The sequence below is a fragment of the Topomyia yanbarensis genome, chromosome 3, assembly GCF_030247195.1.
Source record: "Topomyia yanbarensis strain Yona2022 chromosome 3, ASM3024719v1, whole genome shotgun sequence".
Lineage (NCBI taxonomy): Eukaryota > Metazoa > Arthropoda > Insecta > Diptera > Culicidae > Topomyia > Topomyia yanbarensis.
Window position 1 is genome coordinate 386,680,597 of NC_080672.1, and position 22,330 is coordinate 386,702,926.

Sequence of the window (22,330 nt, forward strand, 5' to 3'; positions counted from 1 at the left end):
AAATAATCTTAGTATTTGAATGAAGATATTTCTGTTTCTAGAAAAATACGGGAAAGTAGGGTACTGGGTCATTTTGGCCCCAAAATCCCATATTTTAAATGATTTTTCTACTCCGTGATGCAAATCATACATATTTTATAGTTTTTCTAATGTAAAAAAAATCTCAAAAATCGATCGGAGCCTTTTTGACTTTTGTCCAAATACGAGAAGTTGGGGTTAAATGGCCTTTTGTCATTCATATTAAACTTCATCGTTTTCTCGTGCATATATCTCTATTATTCTTCACTCAATTTTCATAAACTATACCTTGTTGAACGTGAAAAATCCTTAGGATTATACCAAAAATAGATTCGTTACCCGTAAAATTTAGGAACATCAAATTATCTGACATATAGTGTCGATTTCACATTTTTATCATGAAATCGCATATATTAACTCCATTTAACAACAAAATTCTTATTTGATTTACTACTTTTAGTTTAAAATATGCTTAGGGATCACATGAGAAAAGTTTCATTCCTGGAAAAATATGGAAAGTTGAGGTATTAGGACAAATCATGAAAAAAAGAGATTTGTAGAGCAAATATCCAAAAGTTTGATGTTTCTGAATTTTAACTCTAACGTTTTTATTTTTGTTTTATTCCTCAGAATTTTACACGTTCAACAAGTTACATTTAGGAAAATTGATTGAAGAATAATAGAGATATATGTATGAGAAAATGATAAAATTTAATATGAATGACAAAAAGCCCTATAACCCCAACTTCTCGTATTCGGACTAAGGTCAAAAGGGTTCCATTCGATTTCTTAGATTTTTTCACATTAGAAAAACTACAAAATATGTATAATTTGCGTCACGGAGCAGAAAAATCTTGAAACATATGGGATTTTGGGGCCAAAATGACCCAGTACCAAACTTTCCCATATTTTCCTAGAAACAAAAATATCTACGTTCAAATACTAAGATTACTTCCTTTCAAAAGAGGTATAAATTGCAATTTTCTGATTGCTACTTCAAGAGTTATAGCATTTATTGTATTTTTCCTCCATATGTTCCCATACTACCAATTTCAAAAAATTTTAATCGAAGTGGGCGGGGGTCTAAAATTGTCCAAATGATGTGAAATTTGGCATCTGAGCTTACTTTGACATTTGTCACAATATGAGAGGGGGGGGTCTTTGAGAATTCAAAAAAAAATTTATTTTGCAATGCCCTACCCTTTAGTCTTTCGTAATTCGTGCTTTACCGTAGCCTAATAGCCTTTCCCCTACGACCGAGTTCAGGACAGTTTGGTAGATTGATGTCTTTCGGTAGAAAATCTATAGTATTAAGCACATTCGACTCCTGCACGGGTTTAGAGTGGTAGTATAAAGGCTAATCGATCTAAAACAACGATATTCGATTGTGCATGGCAAAAGCTGTGTACCCTTAATTACAATTGTGGTTTTATAACAGTTCTATAACCACGCATGAAACTTTGATTGCACTTGTGCCGTGCTCTTTTTTTAATCTCACCATTTATGGTATCTTTGCTCACGAATAGTTCACTACGATTGCCTTAACTGCATATGGCCTGCCGAATCAAATGCAAAATCGTGTAGAGTCTCCGAGCGTGCATTTTGGCAGAACTCTGCTCGTGTTTCTTCCGATTTGAGAAGTTTTGGACCTTGTGCATTTCGAATCAGGATCGTTTCTTTGTTCTCTGGATGAAACATTGTGAAACATCAAGTTTTTTGGCCAAGTCCCACGTCGTATTGTGCGGATTCTTGCTTTTTCCCGATCCCTTTTGCTTATGGCCAACTTTTAACCGTTCCTGGAACCGTTCGAGGACCTTTGAGGCGGTCGTTTGATGTACATCCATCAGTTTTCCCAAGGTGCGATGCGGCAACCTGGGACTTTGTATATGAGTGAACAGAATCCTTCCGCGAAAGATTTGCTGATTTTCTTCCATCTCGACTAGAATCTGACTCAGAGCTACATAGCCAAGCAGATGTAAACAATTATATCTAAAGAAAAATTAGGCAAATTTGGATATGCAAGTTTGAAAGTGTCACAATAATTTATCCACTCACTCTTTATCATAGGAAACTCTGCAATTTTGATATATTTGATATATGATGAAGATATCTAGAGGTGTAACATCGAGGTTTGCTGCCATTTATAAATACAGTATGACGACTCAAGATTCAAAATGGCGAATATTTCATGACGGTCATAACGTGGTTTGAATGGAGTACGTTTCTGGACGTTCATAACTTATATTATGCGGATGTTTAAATCTAAAATGGAAGACCTACATTCAAAATGGCGACATTCTCTAATAAGCAATAAGTGTATTTTTTGTACGGAGAAATGTCTAGAGGTAAAAAATGGAAGAACTAAATTTAATAGCTGCCTCTCCCTAACAATTCGTCTTAAACAACCACTCAATGTAATTATTTTTAGCATGGTGAAGTTTATAACTACGCATGAAACTTAGATTGCACTTATGCCGTGCTATAAAACTGCAATTGTTACTTGGATATCGATGCCTTCGGTTTTTTAAATCATTCCATTTATAGTGCCTTGGTCGCGAATGGTTGACTGCGATTGCCTTAACTGCATATGGCCTTCCAAATCAAATATTTCGAAGCGAATTTCGATAGCTTTTTCCGTTTAATTTCATCCACAGAACATTTGTTATTACCTGTGAAATTTCCTGTCCGGGCAACTGCTTGCAATCCGCTTTGATGTAGGTTTCATCATCAATGACGTAGCACCGATTTTTCGTTTTCAGCATTGTGTAATGTTTCCGAGCACGCGTATTGGAAAAAACTCTGCTGGTGTTCGCTCCGATTGGGGAAGTCCTGAACCTTGTGCGTTTTCAAACAGAATCGTTTCTGTGCCCATTGGACGAAACATTGCGAAACATAATTTTTTTGACGTCGAAATGTTCGGATTCTGATTTTTTCCGGTTGAAGAAACTGTGCCACTTCGGCCACTATTCAGGTTATCTTCTGTGGATTCTGCTTGAAGTGAGCAATCAGTACATTCTCGATATTTTACACGTTGATCCAGGTTTTCATCCAGCTCCTGGCTTATGGCCCACTGTTATCCGTCCCTAGAACCTTTCGGCAACCTTTGAGGCGGTCGAAGGATTTACATTCATTACTTTTCTCAAGGTACGATGCGACAACCTGGAACTTTGTGTGTGGCAGAACAAAATCCTTTCGCGAATGATTTGGTGATTTTTCTCCATCTCGACCGGAATCTCACTCCAAGCTACTCAGCTGAGTAGATGAAAACAATTGTATCTAAAGAGAAACTAGCCAAGTTTGGTTAATTCCCGTCAAGCATGAAAAATATTACGCAAGTTTGTCACAATAATTATCCACTCACCCTTTATCATATGAAACCTTGCAATTTGGATATATTCGTAACGGTGAAGATGTCTAGAGGTCTAAAATCAGGGTTTGCTGCCATTTATAAATACAAGATGATGACCCAAAATTCAAAATGGCGAATTTTTCATGACATTCTTGAAGCATACCGTGAGCATGATGTTTAAATCTAAGATGGGGGACCCATATTCAAAATGGCGACATTCTCATTAAGAAAATTAGCAATATGCGTTGCACTTGCGTTTTCCACCCTAGAACGTTGCACTGGTACAAATGTACCCCACGCGATTGATCGCAATTTACACAGGTAAAAATGCAAATAAACGAAATGTATAATACATAATTTTCTTCGTTTTTTAATTGCGAAAACAGCTGTTTAAGTCAAAGAACGGAATTTATTGAATGAATGATACATAAATTGATTTGAACAAAAAAGAAGTAAAAAATCGCGATTTTGTCTTTTTTCACAAAAATTACACAGCAAAAAATATTTTGTAATTTTTAGTTTATTTTCATGAATATAAAGGTAAAATTAAGTTCCACCACAAATACACACGAATTGTCGTGCTTTCTTCAACGAATTTTATTATAATTTTACACGTGGATTGAAAATTACAGTTTCTTTAAATGGAAAATCAATGCACTTTAAAGTATTTTTAATCGAATACTGCTGTAAAATCAATGACATGTAATATTACACGAATGAAAGTGTAAAATTTTATGCTGTTTGATGCTCCAATTGATTTTAACGCAACTTTCAAATTTTTGATTCAATGTTGTTCGAATTTCATTATTTTTTGGAGTGTACTATAAATTTGCGATTTTTCAACCGATTTGAAAAAAATTCTTCTAAAAGTCGAAAGAATAGTCTAGAAATGGTATAAAATGGAATTTCGATATTTTTGAAAAAGTGCAATTATTTGAAAGAGTGAAAATTTAAAAATCGGGTTTTGGAAAATACCACGAAATGGGTTTACTGTTACAGCAGTTACTGTGTGTAAATTATACTTGCGAGCCATTGTTTTGAAAAACTATAAAATATAAACAATAAAACTATAAAAATCAGCCAAAATGAGAACGATTTTTTTCTACTTCAAAACTAAATTAAATTAATCAATGATTAAAATCGTTTATATAAAACTAATTGTTATTTAGGTTGTAAAATAACCAGTATATAAAATGCAATTTCCACGAGTCACATTTTTCCTGACAGCACGAAACCTGACGACACGCTAACTGCAACCGCACACTGGTGTACAAATGTAGGGTAAAAGGGTATAATACGCCCCACCGGGGCAGAATGCTCCTCTTCAATTCCAATGATTTCTGAATTATCTAAAAAGTAAAAATGACTGATAACAGCATCGTTTTATGAAATCAACGTACTAAGTTAGATTGGTATTTTTAATATGTTGCAAAACACCAATATACACAAAAGTTTCAAATGAGCTATTTTGATGTAAGCTCCTACTTTTTCCAATACCATTACAACCAATTAGAAACAGTCGGATTTGATGGAACTATTTCAAGTAGCTTACTAGAATATTATAGCTACTATCTTAGTTTTTTGCTTGGCTTAAAACTATATGTGCGTGTAGAATTATTCATGCATTCACAATAGCTCATCACCGACGAAAACGCCCCACGCATTGTTGTGGGGCATACTCACCGATTGCTGTGGGATATATTACATTGTTGTGGGGCATATTACACTGTAACCGGGGGCATTTTGCCCTGGTTGAAAGAAAAAACTAGAATTTAGGCATCTTTGAAAAATGTTTAATAATACTTGTATCAGGATGTTTTTAATAAAAAATACTACTAATTTCTAACTAATATAGGAATAAATTAGAGCAGTTGGTGCGAAGATCATAGTGTCGAATGGTGAAATATAGCTATTTTTGCTTGAGGGGGGCGTATTAGACCTGTTTACCCTATCCCACCCCCACTTTGACTCCTGCTTCAACGAAGGCCAAAAGCAAATTAGCTTTACCACCTTTTCCTACTCTAACTAGGAACTCTAAATTGAATCATGGTTAGGGTCCTAGGTCGGTAAATGTCGAACTCTCGTCTTCACACAGCTCCAAAGAAGGCGTGGGGTATATTTGTACCCCAGTGCAACGTTCTAGGGTTAAAAAAATCTCGCTGTTGGGGTAAAACCGACACCCTTTGATTAGGGTAAAACCGACACGCTGTTAAGATGGCTGTGTTTACTCGCGACTCATTACAAAAGGCTGAGGATCTTTGTGCCACTTCACTTACACTATTAGCATACATAGTAATAGAAGAAATATACAGAAATACTTGTATTGTGATTATTTCTTATAAGTCTCTCTAAAAATCAATAATTGGAATTTTTCTTATCAGATTCTATCGAAACTTTTGCTATTTCTGCAAAAATCTCATCAAACCGAATTTCTAGTGTTCTCTTGGTTTTGTCTTAGATGTACTTTATCACAGTGAGACAATGATCTTTTGTATACCCCAGTAGATCGTTGATGATCAGATTCCCGAAAAATCAAAGTCTGAACAAGGTAGTTTTACCAAGAAGTGTCACTTTAAGTGAATGAATCCTATTAGCAGAATGTAAAACGCTTGCAAATCTTCTCTTACGAAATAAAATGACACTGACGGTTGAAATGATGTGCGTAAGATTTTTTTTGGAAATATCCATATCAAGAAATAATCACGTACTACGGTTTCGAACTCTATTCCCCTTACTATATGATGAAGCTACAAAAAGCACATGATTGCATCACACATACTCACATTTTAATACTCACGCATAACACATTTTCAATAAAAAAGTGGACTGAATATAAATTAAAGGGGGTGTCGATCTTACCTCTATGGGGTGTCGGTTTTACCCACAGTGCCTAGACAAAAACACTTTGTTTTTCGTGTTTTTCAACCAATAATTTTTAATGAAATAATTTTTTGAAGCGGGACAATACTAAGCCTTGTTAAGAATTTTCTGAAGAAGAATTCTGAATAGAAACTATAGTTTTATTGGTTTTGTGGTAACCCAGAAAAAATGTTAGGCTTAAGGTGTAAGTTTTAACCATAATTCCCCTACGGATAGATGTATTCTCTTTCGTTTCCACTGCTGCTCACATATTCTCATTGTGGCTCACTTTTTAATCACCTACTCTTTTACTCCAGCTACCACTGATATCAAAGATAAATTAACTAGAAACTTATGTTTCTTTCTATTCTCTATATACACAGATTTGGAATATGCAACATATTTTTTCCATCCAATCTATTGGCGTCATTTTTGAATAGTTTGACTTCAAAGTGACAACAGATTACGAAAATTACGTAAATTAAATTAAAATTACAATTGATTACCTCATCATCTTTCAGACTATGTAGAAATGAATAAGAAGCCCTTCCTCAGGCCCTAGTTTCCCACTTCATCAATTTTATTCCCACAAATGCTAAGCTTGGTGATGTTCTACGATATCACTAATACCAATTCCCAGCTTGGGGAAGAATACTGGGATTTCATTGTTTTTAAATATGAAATGATAGCCAGGTACCCTGTCGAACACATAACTGTTAAACAAAAAAACTGAAAATAAATTAATAAATGTTCTTATACTACTAGAATTTGATAATGTTTAATGTACGAATCCTTATATTTGTTAAACTGGTACGAAATAACCTATGTGGAAAAACAGATAGAAAAAATATAGGAACATAAGATAAGATATAAGATCACTACCGCAGCTATTGGGTCTTATGTAGCGTTTCTTTATTTACATTATGCAAAAAGTAGAGGTTTAACTCACATGTACGGATTTGTTTTAGTTGTGGAATTGAAAACTCTTTCAAATAAATACAACCCCAGAGCATATGTAGGTAAACTTGAGTTAGTTTACATTTAAAATTGCTTAGGCGCTGGCAAAGTTCGTCCACCATTGGGCCATCTCCCTTACATTTTTATCCTTTCGAACCCGATAGAAAAATGAGGACATGAACACTAAATTCTATTGTGGATACATCTTTTCATAAATCGTATAATGTTTTTCGCTTTGCTCATTTGGTTCTGGATTTTGACAGTATTTTTGACTAGATAAAATGTGTTTTAAAAGCAAGCTCCGATTTTTTGCTATATCTCTTCTTAGCAAAATTTAATCCAAGTTCTCAAAAAATTGCTTATTATACATAGGTATATAATATTAGCAAACTTACACATGCAAAAAGTTACGCAATGAACACTGTTTTTGAACAGCCGTAATTTTTCATTTTTCGAGTGCAATTGAAAATATTTGTAGCTGTACGAAAAATTAAGGCAAAACAAGACTTTCAACAAGTCCGCGAAATAAATATGTTGCGGTGACCCTAAAATACTATACTTATAAAACAGGACTTTGTTCTGAAGTTTAATTTCATAAAAAAGACTACTTTTGATAAACCGCAATCAGCCTCCTTTCGAGACGTAGAGTCAAGTTAAATTTCAAACTAGAGTTATGGGAAGATTTAGAGTAAAAATGGTTCGCACATGTAGTGTGATCCTTCTAACGATCTGCAACCGATGCCCTGGACATTTTCATATAAGAAATACTAATCTAATCTCATTCAACCTACTTCAGAGAGGTAAGGGCTCAGTTTGTATTTGAGTAAGTTTTAAAAATTCTACCAATTATGCAAAAATACTCTCTAACCAAATTTTCGACTGCGCTGATGGAAGGAAGTTATTTTATTGGTTGCAGGAACGTACGTCTGTATGATCTACAGCCTTTTTTGAATAGATATAACTTATTCTTCATCTGCAAATTAGAAAATGATTCTTTTTATTTTTTCAAGAAAACTGCAACTGCGGACACAAATCGATCACATTTTTTGAAGAATGGCATCAACTATCTTCACATTTGAACAGCGAATATTACCTTATAACGAGTATTGCCTTATAACCAAACTATGCTAGCTGAGTGTTATTAAATGATCATCAGTTTCTCCAGTTCGTTTTGCTACTATTTGACGTAAGAAAAAAAACTACTACTTTCATACCGTTCCATTTACCTAATTGAATCGCGCGCGTCCAGAGCTAAGTAACTTTCCTACTCTCAATCTACGATAATTGCAAAAAACGGCAACCATAGAACGTGACCAATGACACTCGCTAATTCAATCAAATCTGGCACTCCTCGCTGTGCAATTTCAAGTGGCTAGACGATAACCGCGACAATTCCTTTTCTTCGCTTGTCTAGATACAATTTCTAGTCATAGCTCCCATCAGCCAGACCGGATCCTTCTCTCCCAGCCGTTTGGGAATCTCTTGCTGAACAGTAACTGGCTCTAACATAGTTGTTTACTTTAGTTATTTTCCTGCACCGCGGCCTTTTGCTGTATGCTGTATGTATCTACATATATATTTATCGTTCCGCATGCTGTTCAAGCCTCGTAACATACGTAGAACAAAACGGAACGTGCCCTCGCGATGCGGCTGGAGTGGGCCGTAGCTTGCTCATTACTACTCAACAGTAACGCCGGTCGTCGTCGTCGCCATTCGTCGTTGGTCCAATTAGCTAATTATATCCCCCGGGGGCTGCATCCCTGGCGGAACCGGCCGCGTGGTCATAGCGAGGCACTGTGTGTGATGATGTTTCTGTCTGCACCAGAAGCCCGGCCAGCTCCTACAGTGCCGCCTCCCTCGCTACTCGCTTTCCACCCCTGAGCCGAAACTGACTGCAGCCGATTAACTTCATATGTGGTGTCGGCAAAGTCAGGCGATAGTTTGCAATTGAAAGTGCAGAACTAAATAGCTTAACTGCACCTCCGGAGCTAGAGTTGCAGCAGCAGCATCATCATCAGCAGCAGCACCAGCAGTCGTAGAAGGTTGTTCATAGGCCGCGCAGAATAAACAACTATTTATAGCTACTACGGCTTCGGTGTCTGCGAATGCCTGGAACGTTTGAGAAGTCTGGGTGATGGGCCGGAAGGGGGGTGATGGTGGTGATGGTTGGGTTTACCGCGTAGTCGTCTAGCCACTGTCTGGGAGCAGCATGAATGAGATTGATGTGTCGATGTGACGAATTTGAACCGGTTAAGGACGTTCCGTCTTGGGGTCTTGGGAGGGCAAGTGTCTCCGTCGGCGGGGCACTCTGGGAATGTTGATATGTTGGAGAAAAAAATGTCGATGAGGTGGGTTTTTCTCGTTTGAAAAATGCTGCGCTGGCCAGCTGGCTGCGGGAAAATTAGAAATTTGCTCGAGATTAAGCATTTCAAGTAATCTACCGAATAACGTCAACTTTTTGTTATTTAAAGAAAAGGCTGTTATTGGTTCTGATGTAGTTCAATTATTAAATATATTCTTGTTGTAGTGCACTTTTAAACTTTTTTCATTCTTTATCCACAGCATCGAAGAGCACATCATTGGTAACATCAAACACAACATTGAATCGAACTTGATGCGAAATGACACCTTCGGTCACATGGGTGCAACCCACGAGATGGCGTTTTCTGCCGTGTGTGACCTGCCGAAGCACACCAACCAGAGCTTCTGGGACGACGACTACACTTGGAATCTTTTCTTTCGTCTTCCCCATAGCAAGCCTTACACTTCGGTCAGTTCGGCGGTTTTAAGGTAGGTCAATTTACTCCTGCTCCTTTAATCGCTTTGTTTACTAAAACCTGATCCGCTGCGAACACGTTTAGATTGTATATGAATGGCGGTAGCAATTCAACGGAGGGATGGAACCGTCGTGAATCCGATAACTGCAAGGATCCGGCTGAGCAAATGATTCGTGTCACCGCGTCCGTGTACTGGCGCAAGAAGAGCAAAGGTAGGTTATTCTCACCCCGCTGGTTCCGGTGTTGAGCTCGAAATGCTAAGACTCCTTCCACTTTAGACAATTCGTCCACAGAGCGCAAGAAGCGAATCTGCAGTAGCATCACCATCACCCGCAACTTCCGTGGATGGATCACATTGGACACTCTGCTGGCGGTTAAACTGTGGGATAAGCCAAACCGTAATTTCGGAATCGCCATCGACGTCCAGGATCAAGATGACAATACTTTGTCAGCTTCTCGGTTCTTCCAACCGACCGACTGCTCCGAGGCAAGTAAATCAAACGGTAAGTGTGTGTTTTTGTGCTTTTTATCCTTCTAACCGTTCATCATACGTTTTATGTTTCAAACCTCTTGAGTGACCATACTCTACCTCAATAGGAATTCTTAGAAACTACGAACAAAGATAGTCTCCGTTGACGTCGCCGTCGGAACTCTCTGATAATAAGTATCACATTCACCGTGAGGGCCACCTATTGATTCTTCCGCACACGACAACCTTAAACCTTGCTTCGGGTATCACGGAAATCGCGTCTTCCGTGGACGGAAATGTCTGTCCTGACACAGTGGATGGCGCTGTTTGGAGGTAACCAAACGCCACTCGAGCGCAAGCGAAGGATCGTTGTTCAGGTCTTTGGTCGGGTTTGCTAGAGGAAACCGGACACGAAAACACATTCCAAAGTCGCGTTGTTCCCACGTTAGTTGTTTATCAAACTCTTGGCTCGTCTCTGAAGGTACATCCAAGCGTGGGGTGTTAGATTTCCCTTGCGACAGCCAATATGCAATTTTCTGTGCGTTTTGGTGGAAAATTGAGCTATCGCGCGGGTTAGATTATCGTCCACTGCCTATCGCTATCAGGAGACCTTTCGAACGGGCGGCAGTGCATCCATATTCGAACACCCAGGAGTAGTTTGCTGATGGGACAGAAAACGAAAATGTGATCATCTTTCTTTGTAAGGGCCATCATTAGTTGCGGGTTGAGATTGGAATGGCAAGCAATTTTACATTACCGAACATGTGAATCCTAGCCTACTAGGACTGGAAAATATGGCAGACTTTGACTATAAGCACAGCTTGCATATACTAGGATAGCTCCTTAGAGTGTCAACATTTGACTAGCGGACATCATAGAAATCGTTGGCGAAAACAATTAGATGAAATTCATATATTGTTTGCTGCTAACGAATGATTCGCACCTGATAGGTCATAAGGAAGTTATGCCGATGTCCAAAACCTTTGCAGGAAATTACGGTTAGATCCGTTTTCTATTCCCAATTTCGTTCCCAATTTTCAATTTTCGGTAATATTCACATATATGTACTGATTGTTCACTGTGCCTAGTGTAATTAGGGCATAATTTACGTCAAGAATCCTTTGCACATTTTTTTCACAAAAAGAGCTAAAATATTGTCAATTATCAACATTCGAGGAATCAATTTGTTTATCTGAACGATTGCTTTGACGTCACTGAAAACTGACATTCGCGGAGTAGAAAACCTTGTTTATGTGAGCCGTGACTACAAGTAGGATTTCATTCTTATTTAGTCTCTTCATCGGTTTCTTCAATATGTGGTAGCATATTCGAGCAATATATAGGCACGAAGTCAAAAAATGAAACACTTCTTGTGTTCACATCTAATGAATTGTAATTTATGACGTCCTTTTAGAGCAGAAGTTGTGATTCTGATGAGATCACAGCAAGATCAGTTAACAGTTGTTTTATACGAACAAGAATAGTTGTACCTTTTACCGAGTATCATATACCATTTGATTCAGTTCGTCGAGATCGGAAAATTTTTGTGTGTGTATGAATGTGTGTATGTGGCAAAAAATTCACGGCTGTTTCTCAGAGATGGCTAGCTCGATTTATACAAAGTTATTCTCAAATCAAAAGCGCAACTATTGAATTTTTTGTCGATCGGAGTTCCGCTTCCGGAGTTACGGATTCAAGAGCGCGATCATATAATAATTTTCCATAAAAACTGGTACAGCCACGATTTCAAAATGATGCAAAACTTGTTAAGATGAGTGCAACATTACTTGGATTTGCCAGTCTAGATCAATAATAACTAACAAAAGTTGTATTGGCGACACCTACGACGGTTCTTGATTCCGCATATAAACAGGAACTTAAAAATGTTCAAAGTGGAGGAGTGAAGGAAAATTTAAAATCGAGTATATGCCAAATGTTTTTAAAATGCATGGTGGCGAGATTTGATGCTTGAAATTAATTTTTTGGACTTTGAACTTTTAAGTTGGCATATTTTAGCCTTTCTCATATAGAAAAGTCGTCAACATAATTTTCCAATTAAATTTGGGACGTTGGTTACCTATTTTTAATCGCATTGCCATTTTTGAAAAAGAACCACCTCGATTATGCAACTATTTATTCCGATCTTATTTTAATGCAAATACTTATCCATAAAAATTCTTGAAATATTCCTATTTTTTCGTACTATACGGTTGTGAACTGATGAGAACAAATGAGCATTAGAGTGGGACATGGTTATATGAAAAAAATAAAATTTCGCTCCGAGTAACTTTTTGGGTCTCATTTAGTTCCCAGAACAACTCTGCAAATTTTTAGTTCGATCGGTGAAACTATATTTTTGCGCCCACGGTTTAAAGTTTACATGGGATTTCGTATGGGGAAAACGTCTTTTGCAAATTAATTCTTCCATGAGTCGCCCGTTACCTTCTAAAAATAAATAGATCTCTGATTTTTATAGGAAATTTGTCAAGGAAACAAAGTCTAGAAGACCACGAAACGATCTGATGCTTGTGGAAAAAGTTATTAAGCAAAAACCGATCGATGCCGTGAAGATTGATGAAAATTTCACTTTTCATAGCATCATTGCTGCTGACGGTCGAATTATATACAAAATCTTTAACTTTCTCTTATTATGTACAAAAGAAGCCTCAATTTATCCCTCAAAACTCTTGCGAAGTGGCCAAACCGTATAGATAAATGATTTAGACACATTAAGAGAAGATCAACACAAAATTGCATATAATTGGACAACCAACAACAGTGGTGCTAGAAAAAATGAATATTTTATCAATCGTCAGAGCATCAATTGGTTTCAGCTTAATAACTTTTTTCTCAAGCGTCAGATCGTTTCGTAGTTTTCGAGACTTTGTTTCTTTGTTAAATTTCCTACAAAAGCCACATAACGGTTTATTTTTAGGAAGCAATGGGCGACTCCTGGAGGAATTATTTTGTGAAAGTTAATTTTCCCATATAAAATCCCATGTAAACTTTAAACAGTAGGCGCGAAAATATAGTTTCAGGGATCAAGCTAAGAATTTGCACAGATGTTCTAGGACCCAAATGGTACCCAAAAAGTTGCTCGGAGCTGGAATCTATTTTTGTCCCACCCTAATGAGCATACTAACCCCTCAAATGGAATCACACCAATCAACTTCATTTTGGAGAAAGCGGTTACGATACTTAGTTAGTATATTTTCTGCTTTTGACAGCACAAAACAAAGAAGAAATAGTCACTTTGGTGTTGTAGCGGAAAAATAAAGAAAATTGTTACTTTGATTCATGCCGGAGTGTTCTATGGAGTGAGTCATAGTGGTAAGAAGTGATGCTTCTGCTAAATGCGTTGTTTTCGACAATCCGCGATGTGGTGGTGTGAAGGAGAAAATGGAGCTCAGGCTTACGGAAGTCGCCTTCATTTAATTTCATTAATGGTAACCTTAATGATTTTCCCAGATAAAAATTGTTAAAAATAACCTAAAATCTGTGGTAAGGGAGTCCGGGGCTAGTTGAAGGTGTATTCAATTTTCATTTTAAACATTGATTTTGGTAGATTGTCCCATATAGGACACGTTGCATAAAAAGGTATCATGCAGGAAACTCTGATTTCTTTCCAATGGTTTGATGCATTGATTTCATTTTTATAGTCATAAAAATGTGACGCAGAAATATTGCCAACTTACACCGGCCTTGGGGTAAGTTGGCGATATGTCAGTTGGCGGTACACCAGAAACTAAACAATCAAATGGAAATTTAATTACTTCAAGGACTTTTATGAAATGTGTTGAAAGTCTTTTCAATAAAACTGTAAACGGAGAAATAGGAACTCCGCCAACTTACTCCAACCGTAACTAGTCCCGGGCTCCCCTACTGTATGACAGCGTTAAAATTAGGATTCCTGTTTTTATCGATGATAGAAAAATCAAACAACGACTACACGTTCTAGCACCGCATATTTGCGATAGCGCCCTCGAAAATTGCATGTCGCAATTTGGATAAGTCGAAGCCGTTACGAAGGATACTAGGAGAAACTACTTCCAACTAATGGTGGTTTGTGCCGAGAATGCGGTTAAACCGACACGCTTCTTCCTAATCCTGTAAAGCAAATTACATTGCCGTTCCGTTACACACATCACTTATTGCAAATATCAAGAACAAATTATTATGTGTCAGATCTGTGGTCAGATGGAACAAAAAATACATCACTATTTCTGACCCCGTAGTAGCTGCTACGTTTAGTGTCAGCTCAAACGCTTCGGTTGGGATATATTGAATGACTGCCGCCAGGCATCATTCCATCCAATGATGTACAGGCGTGCCAGTTTCATGCATACAATGATCAGCACACATCACAGAAAAAGCAGAACGCTCTTTTTTCGGAGTTCAATAAACGGATTACAAGTGTGCGCATGTGAAGGGGTGGTTGGGTGCGAGAGGAATGATGTGTGGCGTGCTCAGATAAATTCATCACGGCGTGCGCTCCAGAGTGCACTGCGGTGGGTGTATACACTGGAGTGTGCTCTTTGGTTAATTCTGGAGAAATTTTCGGATAAGGCGTAAGTAACAATGAGAGATTCTCTTTGGGGTTTTTCTCTTCTGTTCATTACTCGGTCGTTTCGACATTTAGCTCTCAACTCTTTGCATAATATTGTAGGAAAAACCATCCGTTTTCGATGTATACCGGAAAATTAGTCCGAAGTGTTATAGTGACGTTGTAATAATCTAAAGAGAAAGTAAACAAAGAGAGGCTCTGAATGTTACTTACGTCCCATTCTAAATTTTCTGCAGAAATTTCTTCTGACAAGCGATAGTGCGATTAACGATTTGATTAGCATTGGAGTGGTGTTGTCTGAAGGAGATGATGTTGGCTTATTGGATACTGATATAATATGTTTCTGCTGATGATTTGATACTCGGGGAAAACTGGGACAAGTTTTTACATATAATCGTATATGCTGCTACAAACACAGTTTTTTAATGATCCTTAGAACCAGATTAATTGTATAACTGCTGCATGCATGACGAGATTTGTACATCCACATTAAGACCGGTTTATTTTATGTTCCCTTAAATGACTCAATATTTATTTTACTTATTTTGTTTTCGAATTTCGCTACTCTACAAGTGAAATGCTCCGTTAACCCTCCGGCACTCGCGCGGATGGCTCCCCGAATGAGCAGCCGCTGTTGCTGAAAGAAGATTTCGCTAGAGTTTCTGAAGGTGTACAACGGCGCGAGTACCGGAGGGTTAAAAGTAATGTCCTGGTATTACATTCATTGTTATCGGTTATTATCACATGTGGCAATTGCAGGGTTATTGCGAAGACTACACACTAAGAAACCTACGTGGTGAAGGTTTGAACATATTATTTGTAGGGTATTCGCCTTAACTCTCTAATGCTGATGTTCCACGCTTAAATGACCTTCTGCTGGCTAGTAACTGTAGAGTGAGTTCAACTTACAGTAAGTTCAAAAACTATTTGCTATTGAATTTCGCCTTAATTTACTTCATTTTTACATGCCATACTTTAAAGTGCCCTATTTCTAAAACTATACAGCTAGACGAATGCATTTTGATCCCACTAGATATATGTGTAATGAAATATACAATAATCAGGGCCGGTGGGTAATGTGGGTAGTAAAGTAGTACTATCCACTTGAAAATAATCGAGTTGGGTATTATACACTTAAAACTTTGAAAAAAAAACCAAACATTTGGATATTACCACGCATGTGTCTCGGTGTACACGTTTGAAATTTTCGAGGTACAGTAAAGACCCGTTTTTATCAGCCCCTTGGTGAATTTTAGGATGATAAAACAGGGACATTGACAAAATCGGGGCATGTATTTTTCTTTCTTTTTAATAAACCGCAGCTCTTAAAAGATTCTTCTTTAGTGTCTAGATATGGCCTCATAACCTATTCTGATTATTTAGTTTCAGTTTCCCCTTAAGGGATAGCGCAAATATCGAAATAGCTGATTTTAATGCAACCATGCAGAAAATAGTAAAAATTGCAGCATTTGAATTAACAGCCTAAGTGTATTCTATTTCACTTCGGTTATGTCTCTGACATTACCTACCCATCTTTTCTTTATTATTTTCTTCTTACCTTAAACATTTTACTTTTCTACCCATTTAAACAATTTTGAATTTCATGTTTTCTATTTTGTTCATTTTTAATTTGAATATTTTTCCAAAACTTTATTTTGATCGTTTTGAATTTTTTGCATGTTTTCTGTTTTCCATTTCATAAAATTTTATTTTTTTGCGCTTTTGCAGCTTTATATTTTCTTCATATTTCTCATTTTTTCTTTTTTTAATATTCCTAATTTTTCCCATTTAATCTAGTATATTAATTTTCACCCATTTAAACCATTTTGATTTTACATGTTTTCTATAATTTCACTTTTAATCGTTTTTGGACCATTTGTTTTGCGTCCAATTGAGTCAATTTATTTTGCGTCCAATTGAGTCAATTTATTTCCATTTTTTTTTTCAATTGACTTAATTCAACTCCTAATAAGTTCATTTCAAAAAATGGTCCGAATTTTTTTCATTTTTAATGGTTATTTTATTTCTATCTATTTATTACATTCCTATTCTTTGTCTTTCCTTTATTTTGAAACAGTTTTAAGATATTTCGAATTTTCCAGTTTTTATTCATTCATTTTTGTATTTTGTTAGAAACTTCAAAAAGTCAAACATTGGGGATTATTGTTATTTCTACGTCTAATTCACTGGGTCCATTTTGTTTATTTCTATATTCGTTTATTTTTTTGCAGCTTCGTTTTTATATTTTTTGTTGCATTCATATTTCTTCCTTTTGTTGTTTTTCAGTTTTACAAGGTTTTACCCATTTTAAACATTTTACATAAAATTTCTTTAATTTTTCCTTTTTCATTTTCTTCATTAAATTTGATTGTTTCAATTATTCAATCTGTTTCATTTTGTCATATTTTCAAATTGTTTACAAACTTTCAAATTTTAACTTTTCCATTGTCTTTGTTTTGTCAATTTTGTATTTTTTCTTCGCTTTGGATTTGTTTTCTATTTTTATTTTATATTGGTGAGTTTTTGACTGTTTGTATATTATTAATCTTTTTCCATTATTTTAAATGATATTTTTTCAGCTTTGTCTTTTTGTTATATTTATTATTGTTTCTTAGTTTGTTCATTTTTTTTTGTTTTTTTTTCTCTTGAAATTCTACCTCCATTGAATGTTCTTTTTGTTTTTTTTAATGACCTTCTATTTTGCTGCTATTTTCGTAATTTGTACGAAGTTTTAATTATAATTTTTTAAATAATGTTACATCAAATATATAGAAGAAAACCTCGCAAATATCAGTTGCATCAGTTATTCCCGAAACCGAAGAAGGTTAGCTACACTATTGAACAAACCAGATGTGGTTTATTGCAACCGAGACCGTCAACCAGGAAATTAACGTGAAAAAGTGCATGAAAATACCCTTACGAAAAAAAGGACATGTATCGATAAACCGATATCTGGTTGTCTCTGGTCTTTGGCGCCAGTCATTGTTACTCAGTGCGGACAGAGACCGACGGAAAATTGTGGAAAAGAAGAATTGACCGTAGCACTCTTTGAAATAGAAAAATCATTTGAATTAACAGCTTCTACTATAATTCTCCACGAAAGTGTCTATGCACTATCTATATCTATATATATATATATATATATATATATATATATATATATATATATATATATATATATATATATATATATATATATATATATATATATATATATATATATATATATATATATATATATATATATATATATATATATATATATATATATATATATATATATATATATATATATATATATATATAAGTCAAAGTTTGTATGTATATGATTTATAGACTCCCAAACGGCTTAACCGATTTCCGTAAAAAAATATACACAGTAGGCATTTGTTATGGAGCATGTTTGTGTACTATTGGTTGGAGATTATCTGCCCGCCAGATGGCGCTACGGAACAAATTGTGTTTCTCTCCTATTTCGTTGCAAATCGCAGCAACGCGCGATGGGTATTAGCTAGTACATAATAGCAGAGAACTATTATTTCCAATAGATTTCTAGTCCAACCGTTTCTGTGTTCGTAAAATCTACAATGATGGAGGGGGCCCTTATGCGGACCCCCCGTAGTTTCTCTCTACAGCCCTGAATGTTGGCATTGAAAGAATTCCTTCAGCTATATTTCTCTTGTGATAGATTTAAAAAAAAACGTTATAAGAGTTACAGCTTAAATTAATTTGAAATGATAATGATGATTATTCAAATGTGCTTAGACCGGTTTGACTTAACACAGACCAATTATGTTTATCTTGATTAATAAGAATTTCACTACATGGAGATGTTGGTCTGAATTATAGGACAACAATTCATCAGTGGGATTTCCAATTTCAAGGAATTTGTGGAAAAATTCCCTCGCTCACATGTACATTGTTAATAGGTGTTGTGCGTATCAAACAATAACAGACGCAATTTTTCCGACCCATAACAAAAACCATAATCCAAACCAAAACATGAAGACCGAAAGTCTCGTAGTGGGAAGTGCCAACCGGCAACAAACAGAAAATTTACTACAGAAAAGTGCTTATTTTTAATTGTCAATGTCTGAAGGCAGCAAGTGCATTGCTGCGACTGCAATTCGCTGCAATTTTTTACTCCTAGTGCAATTTTACATTCAAGCGCATTCGGCAGGAAACGATATTTTCGACTTTGTTTACGCTATCGGTGTGGAATTTTCATTCACTTTACCTCTGGTCCAGTCAGCCAATGAAGCTCTCGTCGGCTCGTAAAGTGCTGACTGGGCGAAGGGAGGACAGGTGAACATTAAAATGTTCGAAATGCGGATAACCATGGATGGTTACCGGCTGCAGTTGTCACGCCGTGTTGGTTAGTAGAATCTTTTACTGATCGTTGAATTATAATTATTTCTATCTATGAAATTGAAAGGTATTCCAAGGGATCAACGAGGTAAAGAAAGCAAAAATATCAGAAATTTCACTTTTTAGTTGCGTTGTTTGGTGTTATTCGTGAATCGTTGATTCAATCTAAGTCAAAGCTAAAATGTGTTCTTTGTTTTTATTTTCGGCTAACTAAAAAACTAACTGATTTTAAAAAGCATTGCACGAAAAGTATAGTTTGCTTGAGGCGAATTTTGCCACCATACATTATTTAACTCGTAATTGCATCCTTCATCAGATACACAAGAATGCAATTACGAAAATTTCGCTTCAAGATCTGCTGCATTCGTTTTTTGTGCCTATTATTAATGTATATCTTAGAATAATTCCGAGCCGCCCCATACTGGATACTGACTTGCTTTTTCTGGTGTTCCTCTTTTTCAGCAACAGCAGCCGTACTTCCATGGAACTTTTTCCGAAACTCACTCGCATGGTCCTCTGATGAAATGGACGATGTGCCACAGTAAGTGCACCATTAATCAAGTGACTCCCGAATGTTCGCTAATTTTTCTCGTTTTCTACCCACCAGCGTCCCCCGCATAGACGTCGCCATGCACAAAACCTACACACAGCACCACTACTTCACCAGCAGCCACCACCCGCACCATCGTCTATTCCGCCCGAAACACCACTACGGTGGAGCCAGCTACAATGTCCGCTACCGGTTGGATGGTGCACCTACCGGTTCCTCCTCTTCGTCTACCGCATCCGGCAACTCGTACGAAACGGAAGAAGTCGAAATCAAGCAGCACCCGTCGGTCCACTCACAACACTCGTTGACCAAGCCGCACAAGAAACGCCACCTGAATCATCATCGTCACGCACTCGTCAATTCGGCGGAAAGTGAGGAGGATTACTCTCTGTCGGCATCCCTGGAGGAACGAAAGCTCTGAATCGGCGGGCGGTTGTAAGCAGTGATCACCACCACCCACCATCGAGGTGCGCCGGTTAGTAGTAGTAGTAGTAGTAGCAGTAGTAGTAGTGCGAGGGAGTTGGGTAAACGGTTATTGTTCGATTTTTTTTATATTTCGCTTGTTGAGAGCGACACGTTGAGGTCATGGCTGTTACTGAGGGTGATCATCGAAGCCGGTATGATTCAGAGCTATCAGAACGTTCATCGGATGGAAATATTCCAATCAACTCACACGAGAATATCGTCTAGTAAATTCGGTATGCCATAAACTAGAGCTGAGTTGATCGTTGAAATGAAAATGCCAAACATATGGCACAAATTTTGAGCGGCCTAACTGATTACGACTTCGACAGTCATTCACAACAGCAGCCAAAAAAAGGGCAGAAATGATCAAACCGATAAATTGAAAAAAGAATATTTCTGAAATGGCAGGTGTATACAAAGTAAATAATTTCGAGTTCCTTCATCAGTTATGTATTTCTTCCCGGTATTTTTTTTTATTTTTAACAATATTGATAGCTTAGATATTCTCTAATCCCAGTAAAGGTTGCCAACACAAAACACTAAACGAAGCATTTCGTATTACTTGTAGATTACTTTACGCGGCACGATAAAAAGAATGACTGAGTACAGTTTGAGTGGAGAGCATACAGTTACAAACAGATCGATAAATAGGTTTAGAGTTCCTGAGAATCCTACGCAATTTTTATCCTAATCAGAACCGGATTACACATAAAATTTTTCCACTGAGCAAATTGTGGTTAGGTATAGGTTATCTGAAAGGGAAAAGATTGATCATATAATGTACTTAAAGTGCGATAAACTGGTATAGAGTTGGTCTATGTTACGGCTAAACTCCCATCTGGTAACTGACTTGATAGCATCTCCCTGTAAGCTGTAGTAAAAACACAGGTCAATTTGAAGGTTTGTCCAAGTTTGAAGGAAAAACGAAAACACAAAACGCTTAGATTTTTCCTCGATGTGAGGATTCGCTAGGATTAGGTTGCTTATAATGACATCGTGAAGTTGCAGATTACTGTTAAGCCGTGTCATGTCTAGGATTAGAAAGTTTATTTATTTGTCCTGAACATATAGTTGGTTAAGTTGCAGTAAGGGAACAGTACGCGCAAGTATAAGCTTTAATTATTTAGTTATAGGACACTTTAAAGAACGCACTTTTTTGTATATAAAGGAAAATAGCGCACACACAAATATTTCTAGTTGTAAATTATTTATTAACTATTGTGAAAATATAAACTTTTCATGATTATTACTTTCGCATGGCAAATGTCAGTGCAAAGACCCGACAATGGTTTGTACATATCCAATTTATAAGTTTGATCTGAGTGCTGAACTCTTCGCTCTATACTAGGAGCGTTATTCTTGTAGTGTAAAACATTGTGGCAGTAAGATGTGAATTATTCTCCAATATACTCGTAAGCTTTGTGTGTAGATTCTATGTAAGATCGTAATAAAATATTAACTGAGTACTGAATTGATTGCGAATTATTATCTCGGATGACAAACCTAACGTTAAAGATACCCAAATAATCTGTTATTTCCTGGTACGGGAAACTGTGCCATGGCGACCCCTGTTCACTATTCTTTTGTTTCTGTCCCTGTTTGCTATACACAGGCTCGTAGCGTCGTCTTCTGGCACCCTTGGTGGGGACACAGTTCTGCTCCCCTTTGGTGTGTACTTTGGCTTTCTTGTTCTGTTCGACTTTCGAGCAATAATTTAAATTAAGATTTCAGAACTCTCTTTCGGCATATGTCACTGGCGGGAGCGAACACGGCCACCAGCACGTTACGGGTCTGCGAAGGTTGAATGTAATAAAACTTGCTGCAACGTCCATCTGGGGCAGCTTGAAATTTCACTTAGGAATAGTTCCAGTCTTTCTTCACGGTCCATCGAAGACGCTTCGAACTTATTTAAGTTTGGCCGATGAGTTAGGGGTGCAAGAATCCTTCAATTCCC

General features: G+C 36.8%; 1 protein-coding gene across 1 annotated transcript in view; it reads left to right on the forward strand.

The window, feature by feature from the left end:
• Positions 1-21,847, forward strand: part of LOC131691624 (protein anachronism) — a 46,724-nt gene extending 24,877 nt beyond the window's left edge. Inside the window, exons 2-6 of the mRNA XM_058978159.1 lie at positions 9,746-9,973; positions 10,045-10,172; positions 10,239-10,463; positions 19,824-19,902; positions 19,969-21,847. Coding sequence (XP_058834142.1) covers positions 9,746-9,973; positions 10,045-10,172; positions 10,239-10,463; positions 19,824-19,902; positions 19,969-20,332 — 1,024 coding nt within the window. The 3' untranslated portion in view covers positions 20,333-21,847. The remainder of the gene's footprint in view (positions 1-9,745; positions 9,974-10,044; positions 10,173-10,238; positions 10,464-19,823; positions 19,903-19,968) is intronic.
• Positions 21,848-22,330: the final 483 nt, after the last annotated feature.